Source organism: Talpa europaea, assembly GCF_964194135.1.
Source record: "Talpa europaea genome assembly, chromosome: 1".
In the NCBI taxonomy this organism is placed as follows: domain Eukaryota; kingdom Metazoa; phylum Chordata; class Mammalia; order Eulipotyphla; family Talpidae; genus Talpa; species Talpa europaea.
The window spans coordinates 111,956,024-111,971,744 of record NC_140073.1 but is presented as its reverse complement, the minus strand read 5'-3'; the positions used below and the strand labels follow the sequence as shown (position 1 = coordinate 111,971,744).

Here is a 15,721-nt window from a genome sequence, read left to right as displayed (position 1 = left end):
AATAGCTGAGCCGGCTCACTCCAAATCCTCGAGCTGCCAAACGTCCCATCACACAGTCCTGGGCAGTGCACAGCACAAGCCACCACTCTGCCACCAGTCCATGCCAGCGCCCACACACATGGCGCCCCGATTGCTCCTCCTGCTCCTGGCGTTCTGCTCAGGTAAGTGCTGGGGTCGGAGGGCTCTCCCGTGAGGCTGAAGCCCCAGGAGCCCTCAAAACAGAGTCTTGCTTCTTTGATGGGAACACAAAATGGCCAAGCCTCACCTGCCGCAGGCTGCTCTGTCAGTTTCTCACCCATATTGGCTTGATTGGGTTTGTGGATAAGATTGCTAGTTTGTGATCTGCAGTTAAAATGAGAACCACCTGATCCAACAAAGCAGCCACACAGATTTCCTCTCCCTCCGTCATGCACTGAATCACCATAGGGTCAGATGCCTCATCATACCTACCACCCAGAGCTGCTCTTTGTATTTGCGCTCTAGGGACTTAGAGCAGCTACTTATAATGGCTACTTATAATGGTTAACCAGTCCTTACATTGCTCTAGGAGAATTCTGATAATAGGAAGGCTGACTGACAGCGGCATGTGCTAGAGAGCAAAAATCTATTAATAATTGTAACTAAATTCTCCCCAAGAGATGAAATATTTTGTAATTTTATTAACTTCTGAATTTAAGAAACAGTCCATATGAATGCATTCAGGACTAGTTTTTGTGTTTTATGTTGTTGTTTTTTTTTAAGATATTACTGGATGTGGGTTTGGGTTTGAATTGAAACTATAAAACTTGCACAGCCCTTGACCTGCATTCAACTCTGGAATGTGTGACAACACAGCAGCTGAAATGCTATCCTGAATCCCAAACTTCCGGTAGAGGGAAGTAGGAGATGGCTGCTGCTTGCTTCACATGAAAGTTTACTAGTGATATCATCCCAACTGCGAAACAAGGCCAGTGACATTCCGTGATTTCTCTTCTCAAGTGTTGACAAACACAGCCCTTCTGGGCAAAAGAGGTAAAGAGCTTTATAATTAAATTTTTTCAGTAGAGTTGAGGAAAAAAATTAGAAATTATATCCTGTGGAATTTGGACTTGATCCAACAAAAGCTGGCTTCGTGGTAGGGATGACGGTGGGGGTGCCAGAGGCAGTGGTGGGGTGTGTGTGTATTGTTTGCAAACACTACACACTATGAAAATTCTTATGCTTACACATACAAATCCTTAAAGCATCAATCTTAGGGCACCAAAGACCTCCAAAAATGTATGTTTAGTTATTTTTAAAAGTACGTACAATGTATTTAAATCAAATCCAGCTTCTGCCTGCACCAATTCACATAATTGGTTCACAGAAATTTAGATCTCAATTAAGCAGTCCAACTTCTTCACTTTTTCTTATAAGGAAACTAAAGCTAAAAGGCATGAGTTGGCCTGCTCAAGCTTACTTAGTTTACACATTTCAGAATGTGATCAGTTGGAGATACCATTTGTTATGTGCACAGTTACAAAACACTACCAGAAATTTGCAAAGACATAGCAAGAGACATAGCACCAGGTTGAGCTAAGCATTACCCAGGGTAATAACAGTATAGGTATCAAGGTAGTAACAGCACAGAATCCTTTTGCCCAGCCAACAGACTGTTCCACACATAACAGACTGAATCAGTTGGTACAATAAAGAACAGTTTGAAATTAAGGCTGGGCTCTCCTACTTAGAATCAGTCTTTTGTGGGCTAAATTCTCATTCATATCAGGGACACTCTTTCCTGTGTTAGCTTAACACAGTGATCTCTGCGCTATTTATAGAGCATCTTTCGTTTCAACGTTTTCCTGTCTTCCGTCTCCGGAATCCTTAGTACTTCACTGTCACCTTCCTTGTGGCATATTACTTTCCAACTTGTTCATAGTTATTTATGCAAATGACAAATGTCACTCTCCAGGAGGGTAGGAAGACCGCGTTCACATCAGAATCACCTTTGAAAATCTCTAAGCTCCTCAAACAGTGCTTTGCACATAATAAAGGTTCACAAATATTTGATAAATGAGTTAATGTTACCAACTTCTGAATAAGAATTATTAATGGGATTTTGCTGTAAAGGAAGACTTTGTCATTATTTACTTGCTTGTCTGTATGTTTGTTCATTAACTCCCTGTCTTTTAAAGAAAGTATTTATTGTGATTCATTGAGTCCATGAAGAACTGGTCCAACTCTTCAAATCATATTGGAGTTAGGAATGGCCCTGCAAGTTTCCATCACTCTAGCTTGCTTTGGTGGGGGGAAAAGGAATGCCAATAAACACAATCGAAGGAACATAAATTTCCCCTGAGAAATTTTCACAGAAAAAGCCCCCCTTGTTATTAGTGACGGTGGGAGAGGGGAAGGTGAAAGTCACTGGAATTCTGGGCGCGCCTATGTTCCTAGTTCACCCCTTCTCCTTAATGGACCGTGGCTGGCTAGCAAACTTGTCCTGCTACATAATGCTCACCATCTGCTCTACACATTGCTTTCTAGTATGTTCTTCCTGTCGAACTGGGGGAAAAGGTCATTTCAAAATAATAATCCTGGGGTAATGCCAAAGCATTATCTTCAAACTCAGTAGCCAAGTGACCCATGCCATGGGTTATGGGGGAGGGAGAGAGGCCCAGGATAGACAAGGCATGGAGGAGACTGCAGTGTCCCACAGGCTTAATAAAATGACTGTACAAACTGGGTCTTTGGACAATATGCCTTCTTGTGGAGGTGCCCAAATACAGGTGGTTTCAGACAGATGCCACATGAGTCTTGCATGGTTGGGCACCTTGGATCATTTTGGGTTCAGACAACTTGGGAAACTAGATATGAAGAGGTAGGTTGCTTAGGAGTTCCCTACGTAGAGTCCATGAAGGCCATAATGATGGTATTTCTGCTACACTGAAAGTTTCAAAACTCGGAGTAGAATGATACATTTACTTTTAGGAAGCTGGTGGAGCACACAGGTCCTAGTGTCAGGCTGCCTCAGGCTAAAATCCAGCTCTCACTGCCTGGGGAGCCACATTGCTTAACTGTCTGAACCTGTTTTCTATTTGTAAATTAAAGGTAGACTTAACTCATGGGATTGTCCTAAGGCTTCAATAAGATAATACAAATGCAGGCCTTTAATAAAGTGCTGCAGACTAAAACATACTTTTTGGTGAAAATGTATCAACTCTTTGTATAACAATGGGTGTTTCAATCTGATCCAAAGTTCTGAATGAGCAATTGCAGTCGAGAGTATGGGCTCTGGTTTGGATTCCCAGTGCCACCATTTCTGGACAAGTCACTTAACCTCTCTGTGCCTCAGTTTCCTCATCTGTAAGGTAAGGACAATAATACTACCCGCTGCACCCTGTTATGAGGGTTGAAAGCATCAGTGTATCTATAAAGCACAGAGAAGAACATCTAGTGCCCAGCAAGCTGAATGTTAGTTTATTTTTGATGATTAATAAAAATAGAAAAAGTACTATTTACTTAATTATTACTTCGTTTATAAACTCTTCCAAACCTAGGCTCCAAAGAGAAAAATAATGACCCGTCTTAGAGGTTAACACCACTGGCAATAAAGGAAAAGCATTTCATTTGTTCAATTTTTCAGAAGTTGATTTGGCCCAGGAGGAGGGCTGGTGGTCTGAGCAGTAACCTGCAGAGAGGGGAGATCTGGTTACATGAGTCAGGGCAAATGGATTGTACGTCTGTTTCCTCTCCAACCCTGAACACATAAGCCCCAATCCACGGAAGGCCTGAGTTACAAAGAGCCTCCATAAGGCATTTGTTGGAATCTGGAACACATTTCTCATAAGAACAGTGGTATAGCATATGCTGTTGCACAGTTTCCAGGACAGCCCACAACACATCATGATGGTAGGAGTTAGTGCAGGGACACAGGGACACATGTACAATGACAGGGTGCTAAACGGAAGTCTGTCCTAGTCACAGAACCTTGGACAGGTTGTACAACCTCTCGGAATCTCAGGTGATAATGTCTGCCTGGCTGACTCATCAGAGGCCGGTGAGGAACACATAACATTGAACAGAAGAGAGAGGTGGGCTCTGAGGGTATTAGATGATACTGCCCCTCCCTCCTAAAGGAAAATGTAGTAAAGGTTCCTGGGAATCCATGATGTGCCACACAGGAGCCCCAAACCCAGGTCTGCAAAGGACATAGTTTCACTCTATTCTAAAAACCTAACTCGGAGACATGTACCCACCAGCAGCAATACTCTTTTTCAATTATGGTAACATATACATTACATAAAATCACCATTTTAAAGTGTACAATTCAGTGGCATTCAGTATATTCACAGTGTTATGCAACTATCGCCACTATCTAGTTCCAGAACTATTTCATCACTACACAAAGAACGGTGTACCATGAGCATTCACCTCCACTACCCTCATCCCTCAGTTCCTGGTAACCACTAATCTACTTTCTGTCTCTATCGATTTGCCTAATCTGAATATTTCATATCAATGGAATAACAGAATATGTTCCTTTTGAGTCTGACTTCTCTCACTTAGTATGTTTTCAAGCTTCATCCATGTTGTAGTATGTATCAAGACTTCATTCCTTTTTATGGGTGAATAATGTTCTACCCAATGGATACACCATTTGTCTGCTTATTGTTGATGAGCATTCAAATTGTCTCCACCTTTTAGCTAGTATATACAGGGTTTCCATGAACATTTGCATACAAGTTTTTGTATAAATGATTATTTGAGGGGATGGTGGAATTGTTGGGTCATATGATAAATAACCATTGAGGAAGCACCAAACTATTTTCCACAGCAACTGTACCATTTTAAATCTGACCAGCAATATATGCGAATTCCAGTTTCTCTACTTCCTCACCAACATTTGTTGTTTTCAATTATGTTAATTATGTTTACATAATATGTTCACATCCTCATGGGTGTGAACCAGCATCAATTTTTGGCTATTCCTGGCATCATGAGATCTGAGGCTAGCCAATTCAAGATTTCATTATGGCATGACTAGACTCTGAAATTCTGAGATTGGCTTTTGTGCGGACCTTTCTTGTGTGTGCATGTCCTTAGCAAACCTGACTCATTCAGAAGCTGTACAAAGAATGTCATCTGTCCAAACTACAAGTGTCATGATAATCTGGCATGTTGCATGTTGCCTAAGAAGGGTCTACAACAGTAGCAGCTCTTGGAGAGGAACTGAAGGCAATAATAGGGGCCTGCATGCCTTTCATTAGCTGGTCACACCCCGATTTCTCATGCTAGCATATGTGGAGAGTGAGAAACAGAATCTCACAGCATGTGTGTTATTTACTGCCCTAGCTGGCCTTGTCCTGGGCTCTGAACATGAGACACGTCTGGTGGCAAAGCTATTTGAAAACTACAACAGCGTGGTACGGCCAGTGGAAGACCACCGCCAGGCAGTGGAGGTCACCGTGGGCCTGCAGTTGATACAGCTCATCAATGTGGTAAGATATGAGCTCTAGGTTTCCCCACAACACCCACATCTCTCACTCTGAAGCATCCTCTCCTCTGCTCCCCCATCTATTCCCTAAACATGGGGTCTTACGTCTTTTTCAGGATGAAGTAAATCAGATTGTGACAACCAATGTTCGTCTGAAACAGGTAATTCGACTATTTATGTGGCTTTAATTCACCCTGAAATTTAACCTAGGCCTAGCTGAAATCAATTGGGGTGACAGGGGTATAGACTAAAATGTATGTAGATCTTTTGGGGGGGGGTGGAATTATGGATCATGTTTGCTGATGTTCCTTACTTTGTGCTTTTTCTATGTGTATTAGTTTGCTGGAGCTGCTGAAACAAAGTCACAAACTAGGTGACTTAAACAGCAGTTCATTGTCTCATAATTCTTGGGGACAAAAGTCCAAAATCAAGGTGTTGACAGATTGGTTCATTGTGAGGGCTCTGAGGGAGAATCTGTCCATTTCTTACAATTGACAGTCTGCACAGTCACATGGCCTTCTCCCTGGATCTGTGTGTCTGGACGTGTCCCTTTCTCATAAAGACAAAGCACAATGGATTAGGATCTACCTAAATGACCTCATTTTAATTTGATGAATACAGTTCATCAAATTAAGGTTACTCTGTGGTGCTGGGGATTAAGACTTCAACACAGAAATTTGGGGGAGACAATTCAGTTTGTAAAATTGTGTTATTCAAATTGGCTACAGTGGGCATATACTATAGAATATACAAAAATACATAATACTTTAAAAATGATGTTGCCTGCTTGAGGACCTTGTTCACAATAAGGTCCTTGTCCTTTCTTGAGGTGGGCAGGATGGCATAGTAGATCTGTCACCACCCGGTGGTGTGACTTGGGAATACCTCTGTTTTCTCATGGAGCAATTACTCTTACAGGGTCAAGTAACCACCGGTAGTTCAAAAGTCTAGCTCTGAGACTGTGATGAACATAGGGAAGGTGGTTAGAACAGGGCCTGCAGGTTGTCAGTGCTATTATGTGTTTGCCCTTATTGTTCATTAAGGGAAAGCTGAACCCTGAATCAAACTTTTCTTACTGGAACACAATTTCTGTTCAAATTTGAATTACCACAGCTGTCCAAGCGCTCAATCCTAGAATTTAAAATATATTTTTAGCTTTTCAATTGGTTAAATGTCTTCATTTCTAGCAATGGGTGGATTACAACCTAAAATGGAATCCAGAAGACTATGGCGGCGTGAAAAAAATTCACATTCCCTCAGAAAAGATCTGGCGCCCAGACCTTGTTCTCTATAACAAGTAAGCAAAACAGACAGGATGGGGAGGGGATAAGGCAGGCGGTGCCCGAGTGCCCTAACGGAAGGGCTGCCACCCCTGGTATGCTTCTCAACACTGTTAACATTAAATAACCCTTAAAAACCAAGCGCCAAGTTGACATGCTAGGGGCGCCATATGGTGTCTCATGTTATGAATAGAAACAATTATCAGAGCCAAATTGAATCAGGGCTGTGGGGTAAGGGACATTTAATCCCTGAGAGCTCCTGAAGGGTGTATGGCAAGTATCCAAAGAACCCAAACTTCATCTAATCGAGTTCCTTGGAATGAAATGTCCTTCCTACCAATAGGTCTGAACCTCCCGGGGTTGTGCTGCAGCACATGCTCACGGCATCCCAAGACACGGCCTGTGCGGATGGCCCGGGGTGCCTGCAGAGCCCCTCCACTGGGCTCCGTGACAGCCTGCATGTGGTGAAGTTATAATGTGATTCAAGACACTCCAGCTTAATGACACGTTCATTATCATATGCCCTTCATTTGTCAGGGAATGTTCATTTCAGAGTGCACCCTTTCCAGGCAGGAGCATGCGGCTTGGCGGAGAGGGTCTGCCATGCGACACCATGCAGCATGTGTCTGGGCCGGCCGGCTGTGCTTCTAATACACCTACCAGGGAGGGCGGCAAGGGCTGTGGAAGGGAAATGCACTCCATAAAGCCGACCCTCCCCAACTTTGATTTTTCTGCTACGTATTTCCAACTATACCTGGGATTCAAGTGTGAGCCAAATTATCTGATCATTTATGTAATGATGTCAGACAAATATTCTGATAGGCAGACTGTCTTGTGTTAGTGAAGTTTCTCTCTAGGTGAGATTCTGAGGGAAGCAATGACAATCTCTGATCCTTTTGACAAGCCCTATCAGGAACACACTGGTGGGAAGAGAATCCTGTTTTACCTGCTTAGAAGGACAGACTTGGATGTCTATGGAGCGTCTGTTTTTTGGGACTCTTGAGGGAAGGCCCAGAACTATGTAGTTCTCTGCACCAAGCCAACCTCCATTCCAAGAAAAAATAAATGGCAAGAAAATCTCTTGATTGATGAAGTGAGCAATTAACTATAAAGAATTATGGGCCATGTTCGAGGGGGTTTAGTGTGTTTCTTACTTTGTGCTTTTTCTGTGTGTATTAGTTTGCTCAGGCTGCTGAAACAAAGCACGTGAGTCATGTCCCTGAAGGTCCACTGAGGCAGAGGCACCTACCCCACACTATCCTGCCTGCTCCCCACCAGCCTGGAGAGAGCAACTGCCCACTAAATAAGGCCTACAGAAGTGCCTTGTTACTGTTTTTTTTATATCTACCACTTTGGGTATATTTTTAAATAAAAAAATTATTGCCAACATTTGAAAATCAGGAAGCATCGCAATGCAATTTTTAGCCTCTCTGGAAAAATCCATCATTCCATAATCTGAAAATTTTAGACAAAAATATCTAGATTTCCAGCTTCAGAGGAAGCCAAATATCTGGCAACATTGGGCCATGGGGACACCACAGGCAGAACTGAGGGGTACTTCCCAGGAGGAGAAGGGGGGTCTCCTTTAGTCTCATCCATCACTCCTTCTTCACCATTCTGGAGGTTTCTGGGGGATGAGGCCCCACTCCTCTGAGTTCTAAATAGTTATTCAAAAGGGGAAAGACCTCTTCATTAACCTGCTTGTCATAGTAATGAGCCACTGCAGGTTTTATTTAAAATTCCTGTTTTTTTCCCCAGTTAACTTTCTGAGTAAATCAGGGAAGTCAGGAGAGATGAAGATTAACATGACAGACACCACTGAGAACTGGGGGAAAAAAAATCTGGGATGCCATGGATCAGTGTTACCTATTATTTCTTTAAACTAGATTCCCAGGCTCTTTCCCAGATATTCTGAATCAGTGCTCTATGTGCTCAGGAATCTGTATTTTATACAAACTTCCCAGTGATGCTTAATATCAAACAAATTTGGGGAATATTGCCATAGACTGAAAAGCGACACTACCCAAAAGGAAGCTTCTATAATTAGCACCTGAATATGAACAGCTGTCTCCTGTTAAACATCCCTAAGCAGAGCTGAAGCCTCATCCGTCACAGCGAGCTATGTTCCTCTTTCATCCCAACTGCAGTGCAGATGGTGACTTTGCCATTGTCAAGTTCACCAAAGTGCTCCTGGACCACACAGGCCACATCACATGGACACCTCCAGCCATCTTTAAAAGCTACTGTGAGATCATCGTCACCCACTTTCCCTTTGATGAACAGAACTGCAGCATGAAGCTGGGCACCTGGACCTATGATGGCTCTGTGGTGGCCATCAACCCGGTAGGTGGTGACCTCATTGGATGAGGCTGAACTGAGGAGATGAGTGCCTCGGGTCTCCAGCTCTGCTCCTTGAGACACATGCACTCAGCACCAGTTAGATGGAACTTTGGGGGTCATCTAGTTTGATGGTTCTCGGTGTTTGGGAAAATTCTTGATGCCCTACCCATGGACACCACTGGGATGCTTAAATGAATACCCTGTGCCCAGGCACAGCCCGAAGATTTCTGATTTACTCCATCTGGAGTGGGTTAGGGTTACAGTTCCAGGTGACTTAGGTGTGCAGTCAAAATGGAGCATCCCAATAGTCCACCCCCTCACCCTTACTTTGTAGGAAAGGAATCTATGACCTAAAAGCAGGAGTGACCCAGGGATCCCCCTGGGTATGTGACAGACAACGCTGGAATCTGTCACCTCCTCACAGCTGATTATAAAACCCTGTCCCTCCTCGGATTTTCAAGGCTGGGATTTCAAGGTTTCACTCCATCTTCTCAGGAAAGTGACCAGCCGGATCTGAGCAACTTCATGGAGAGCGGGGAATGGGTGATCAAGGAGGCCCGGGGCTGGAAGCACTGGGTGTTCTATGCCTGCTGCCCTTCCACCCCTTACCTGGACATCACCTACCACTTCGTCATGCAGCGCCTGCCCCTCTACTTCATCGTCAATGTCATCATTCCCTGCCTGCTCTTCTCCTTCCTAACCGGCCTGGTGTTCTACCTGCCCACAGACTCAGGTGGGTGCGGGTGCCATGGCTGCTGTTGCTGTTGATGCTGACAGGTCTCATGCTGCAATTTTGTGGAAAACCAGGAATAAGCTTGGGCTGATAAACAAATATGGACAGACCCCAGGGAGGATGGGTGCAGCCCTGTGCACTGGTGAAGGTCCTGAGGGCAGAACCCTCAGCTCAGGCAGAATGTAAAGTGATGCTGAAGATACACATACACAGCTCAGTCCAGTTAGAGTGACTAACCACCGATCCTATTTGTCAAATACCTATGGAATATGTGTGCCCAGAAATGTGCTGGGCCGGGCATGGAACACAGACACTCCCCAAACCACTTCCCCTATGAAGTCACCTGTTCGGCTGACTAATGCAGGTGCTGCCCCTTTAGCCCACTGTTTGCCACTGGTAAAAAGCTTTTGCATATCTGTTTTCCAGATGGCACTCTCTCTCTATGCAAGACCATACTTCCCAAGTAGCACTTCTTCTTCACGTATCAGCCTGGGCAAATTGCTTACCTCCTACTGAGCAGTCACATCTGTGACATAATTTCACCCAACACCAACAATCTACAAAAAGGGGGGCGAGACCGCACACATGTCTGTCAGCAAATCTCTGCTCGTAACAATTTATGGCAGACATAGGGAAGAAAGAAAGAGGGTACACGTACTCCCCAAACTTATGACAGCTAGTAATTTTATCAAGATGATTTTTGTAGACCCACAAAAGTCTAAATCCAATTTTCCAACCAGGAAAAAAAGATGACACATTCACTCATTTAACCTCTATTTGAGGGAGTGACTGTTATATCGCAGGAATATAGTGGAGAGTAAGGCAGAAAACACCCCACAAGATGTATGTTCTAGTCATTATAGTTGTTTTTTTCAACTTTCTAGTCAAATGAAGCTTCTCAACGTGAAGAGGGAAAACACTAGTCAGGACAATATGGACACTATTTAGAGTTCTAGAAATCCTAAATGATTTATCCTTGACTTAGCCTCAGAACAGTAAGGTGGGCTGATAAATGTTAGCTGTTACTGTTACCATCATTATTGATCAAGAAATCTGATATAATTTGATGAATATGTCATGTTTATAAATGTCTTCTTTTCCACTATGGCAGACTGACAATTTCTTGCTTTCTTCCACTCATTTTCCCACATATACTCTTAGCAAGGAAGGTTCACTAAGGGGAAAAGTTTTGTACTGAAAAACAGGGCAACACGGGGTTTCCCAAGTCATAAACAGTAAGACCAACCAAACCTTCCGCAGGTTTTCTATTGTATCCACAGTGATCAGTCACCACAAAAAACATCCCAGTGCCTCTCAGCTCCTGCCCTTGCTGCTGGCCACACCAAGACTCCAATGGGTCATTTTCACCCTGAGATTATAGGGCCTGGAGACAAGAGGTGGGGGCAATGGGGGCGTTGGCAACAACACAAAATGAGCCAAATCATCCTCAAAATGAAAGTGAGAGAACAAGCAGTGTGAAATCCAGTATGTGCTCCTCTGGTACTGGTCTTGCAGCTTGCTTGCATGATGAGAAAAATACACACTCCTGGGCTCCTGGGCTGTCCACCTACCTGCTGGGTAACAAGGAGGCCAGGTGGAGTTCTCTATCGGGAGTTTTAAGATATTCTGCTGCAGGACAGAAAATGCCTCCTGGGGGGGGGGGTAGCTTGCCTCCCAGAACCCCTTTGGCTTCCTGGGTTAAACCAAAAAATGGCATTCTGGGCCCTGAGAGGAAGTAGCTATCTTCTGCTTGGCAATCTCTAGTGGAAATACCTGCCCCTTACATTGTCATCAGAGCTAAAATGCCAAGGTCTCATAGGCAATTCAGCATTAAAAAAAACCCAGAACAATGCTTTTAGAACATGCCAGTTATATTCCTTTCACCCTTGGGTATGGGTGGTTTATTAGTTTGCTAAAACAGCCATAATAAAGCACCATAGACTGGGGGGCCTAAACAACAGATATTCATATTATCTCACAGTTCTGGAGGCTGGCAGTCTAAGATCAAGATAACAGAGGGGCTGGTTCCTTCTTGAGACCTCTCTCCTTGGCTTGTGGATGACCACGTTCCCCCTGGGTCCTTGCACAGTCCTCCTTCTCTGTGATATGTGTGTCACAATCTCCTTTTCTTATAAGGACACCATCATATTGGCAGAGGCCCAACACAAGACCTCATTTTAATTTAATTACTGCTTTAAATACAGTAATATCTCTAAATACACTTGACCTTTAAACAGCATGGAGATTAGAATTGCCAATCACAGGTAGTTGAAAACCTGGGCATGATTTGAGCTGACCCTACATGTTGGTGGGTTCCATATCACCAGATCCAATCACCCAAGTCTAAGTTGGGGTGACTCTGTGGATGCAGAACCCTCAGGTATAAAACAAGTCTGTGCTTAAATGGACCCAGCAGTTCAAACCCATGGCAGTCAAGGGTCAACTGCACAGCTACTGAGGTGCTGAGGTTTAGGACTTCATCGTACAAACTTGGGGGAGCAACAGGTCAGCCCATAACAGGTAGGTTGCTCTATTTTTTTCTTGTCCAGGGGAGAAGATGACTCTGAGCATCTCTGTCCTGCTGTCCTTAACCGTGTTCCTTCTGGTCATCGTGGAGCTGATCCCCTCCACCTCCAGTGCCGTACCTTTGATTGGGAAATACATGCTATTCACCATGGTTTTTGTCATCGCTTCCATCATCATCACCGTCATCGTCATCAACACGCACCACCGCTCACCCAGCACCCACGTCATGCCCGAGTGGGTGCGGAAGGTGAGTGCGCGAGGCCCAGGCAAACATGCTCAGGGCATTCAATCCCTGAAGGACACCCACAGCTCTCCCCTTCCATGGGGTCAGGGGTATCTGGGCAACACTGAATAATTAGAAATTGATGGGTTGTAAGGGATTTGGAGGAGTTCTTTGGGTCTCTTCCTAGGGATAAATATCTCATGTAGCCTCTCCAGAGAGCAAAGAAAAACTATCAAGAAAACCCACTCTAAATTCAAGCTTGAAGAATCTCTGATTGGAGATGAATAAATCTGTCTTCGTATTCAAATGGTGTAAAAGACAGGACATTTATGTTTGTATAACTTCCAATTTGTGAATAGACTGCTTAGTTTTTCACTGGTAGAATCACCTGCTGAGAATAAAATAAAGGCTAGAGATGGAGAAGGGCTTAATGAGAGTGTCAAAAAGTAAGTTTCAGTGAGAAGTTGGTCTCAAATATTTATATTATTGATTTTTAGTGTTAACATTTCAAATACATCATTTTTTAAAATAAAGCATTGCAGAGACACCGAAGTCCAGAGTCATTGATGAAAAATGAAATTTGTTGTGAACTGACAAAGAAACTGATTGCAACGTCTCTATAAAGATTTAGTGATTCCTAGCAACTGCAGGAACTGGTGGGTGCAAATGCAATATTGCATTTCTTCAGAACAAGAAATTGGAGAAAACAGCCTAGCTGTTTCATGGGACCAGAAGCTTATATATTTTTATATGTGTGTGTGGGGGGGGAGGGTTATCATGTGATCATGAGAACATAAGGTCTTAAAAGAAGCAGGTGCCTATAAAGGGTCCTGAAGTTTAAGCTTCATTGGTTTCTTTCGACTCTGATGGCGGCACACAGTCTCCCTCTAGTGGTGAACTGCTCGAATTACATAAGCATCCCTGTAATTTAACATAGTAATTTAACAGGCCCCAGGCTATGCATGAAGGAATCCTTTTGAAAATCGAGCATAGTCCTTTTGTTTAAAGGACAAAGAGGTTGAGGCCTCGCTAATTTAAAGTCAGAATTTGATGCTTGCCTGCTGACAGTATTCTCATACAAGGATTTCTTTTTCATGTTAGGTTTTTATTGAGACTATCCCAAATATCATGTTCTTTTCCACCATGAAAAGACCATCCAGAGAAAGACAAGACAAAAAGATTTTTACAGAAGACATTGATATTTCTGACATTTCTGGGAAACCGGGACCTCCACCCATGGGCTTCCACTCTCCTCTGATCAAACACCCTGAGGTGAAAAGTGCCATCGAGGGCGTCAAGTACATCGCAGAGACCATGAAGTCGGACCAGGAGTCCAATAACGTGAGTACTGTGGCTTGAAACCCGCCCTCTGGGTTTCACTGGTCAAATGCAGATGGACAGATGACTGGGTACAGAAGTCTGGCTTGATTGGCATGTGGCCTTCAAGAGGGAGCTGCCGATCTCAGATGGGTTTTGGTGGCTGCCTGCAGGCACCTGGCTAATAATTCACATTGTGAATAATTTAACTAAAAAACAAATATAATGTTAGCCAAGCATGTTCAGGGCTTGGAGATGTACAAACTGAAGGGCCGGTAGATGATGCGTGTGAGTCTTCTTCAGGAATTTCTAACATTCTCCTCCCCTGCAGGCGGCAGAGGAATGGAAATATGTGGCCATGGTGATGGACCATATTCTCCTTGGAGTCTTCATGCTTGTCTGTATCATTGGGACCCTGGCTGTGTTTGCAGGTCGACTCATTGAATTAAATCAGCAAGGATGAGCCAAGAGCTGAGCTGGGCTCACCTCTGCCCCAGGACCAAGCAGAGCAGAGAAAGGCAGTGAAGACAGGAGGGTTCATCTACTTGGTTCACTCATCAAACATTTAATTTTGTGTATTTGTTATTAATTACATTTATGTCAGGTTATGGCCTCAATGTATTCGTGTTGCTTTTCTTTTCAACCCTGCTGTCTATCCCTAGAGAGTGACTCCTTCGTAATAAATAAAACTGGATCACTACAAGAAGCATTCATTTCCAAACTGAAGTTTGATGTTGGTTTTTAATTTTTTCTTTAAGCAAAGAACATAGCCTTTGCTTAAAAGCCAGTTTGGTACCTACTAGGAAAGGTCTGTCTACCAGTCCACAAAAGACCGGGATTGGGACGGAGAGGAAGCAATAGAAGCCAGAAGTGAGCTCCAGAATAACTCCATAGACAAAGTGCATCAAAATTACATGTTTTAAAGTAGATTTTTAGAACTGGGAGGTGCAGGAAGGATTTCCCAGTCCACCATAGCACTTGAGTTTGAGGCTCAAGTTTTGAGGTAAATCAGGTTCCAACCTGTAGCAAGTAAGGACTGGGCCCCTTGGGAATTGTGTCACTTGTGTGGCTTTATTCGTTCTCATAATGCTCACAGTGTCCCATTTTACAAATGAGAAAACTGGATGTGAGAGAGTTTAAGTTCATTGTCCAATCTAGGAAGCAGAAGTGAGATTTGAACCCAGACCTCATGTGGGTTCAAAGTCACTTCAGGCTGGGTCAGTTCATTTGCTCACCAGTCACGCCTGACTCCATCCAGGTCAGCCTGGAACTGCGATCAGTGTTTTCCAGAGCTTCAGTCTAAGTGTCAACCACCTTTCTGGCCTCCCAATTACACTCCTGCCTTCCTCTCTCACTCCTTATCTCAATCATTCATGGATTTGAGTTCCACCAATGAAGTAAAAAATGTGTGCACCTATTACCACCATTTCTAAAATTCTGAATAAGTAGAAAAGAAAGTTAAGCCACATGGAGTTCACTCTAGAACACTAGTTCACTCTAGAAAATGTGCCACCCTGGGTTCAGTCACGACCTCTGCATCATCAGAACACATCGGACCCACATCAGCACCAGGGGAGAGTGTGGACTGCAGTGCTGAGCAGCCTCTATAGACAGGGGGTTTCAATCTGCTTCTCCCTGGGATTTCCCATCACATACCCACGGCAGTTCTTTCATTACAATAAACTTAAGGGAAAACAGACACAACAAGAAAATCCTTTACATATAATAGAAAGGTGTCTCTTCAAAAAAGCTAAATATAGAATCATCATACAATCCAGCAATTCTACTCCTAGGCATTTACCTGCAAGGTTTAAAAGCAGGGACTTAAACAGATCACTGGACATCAA

General features: G+C 43.7%; 1 protein-coding gene across 1 annotated transcript; it reads left to right on the top strand.

The window, feature by feature from the left end:
- Positions 1-118: 118 nt before the first annotated feature.
- Positions 119-14,337, top strand: CHRNA1 (cholinergic receptor nicotinic alpha 1 subunit; the record flags this gene model as incomplete). Its single annotated transcript, XM_084247493.1, has 9 exons — positions 119-161; positions 5,314-5,459; positions 5,572-5,616; positions 6,643-6,752; positions 8,883-9,078; positions 9,571-9,808; positions 12,358-12,581; positions 13,659-13,898; positions 14,206-14,337. 9 exons carry the CDS (start codon positions 119-121, stop codon positions 14,335-14,337), a joined length of 1,374 nt encoding a protein of 457 aa, XP_084103619.1.
- Positions 14,338-15,721: the final 1,384 nt, after the last annotated feature.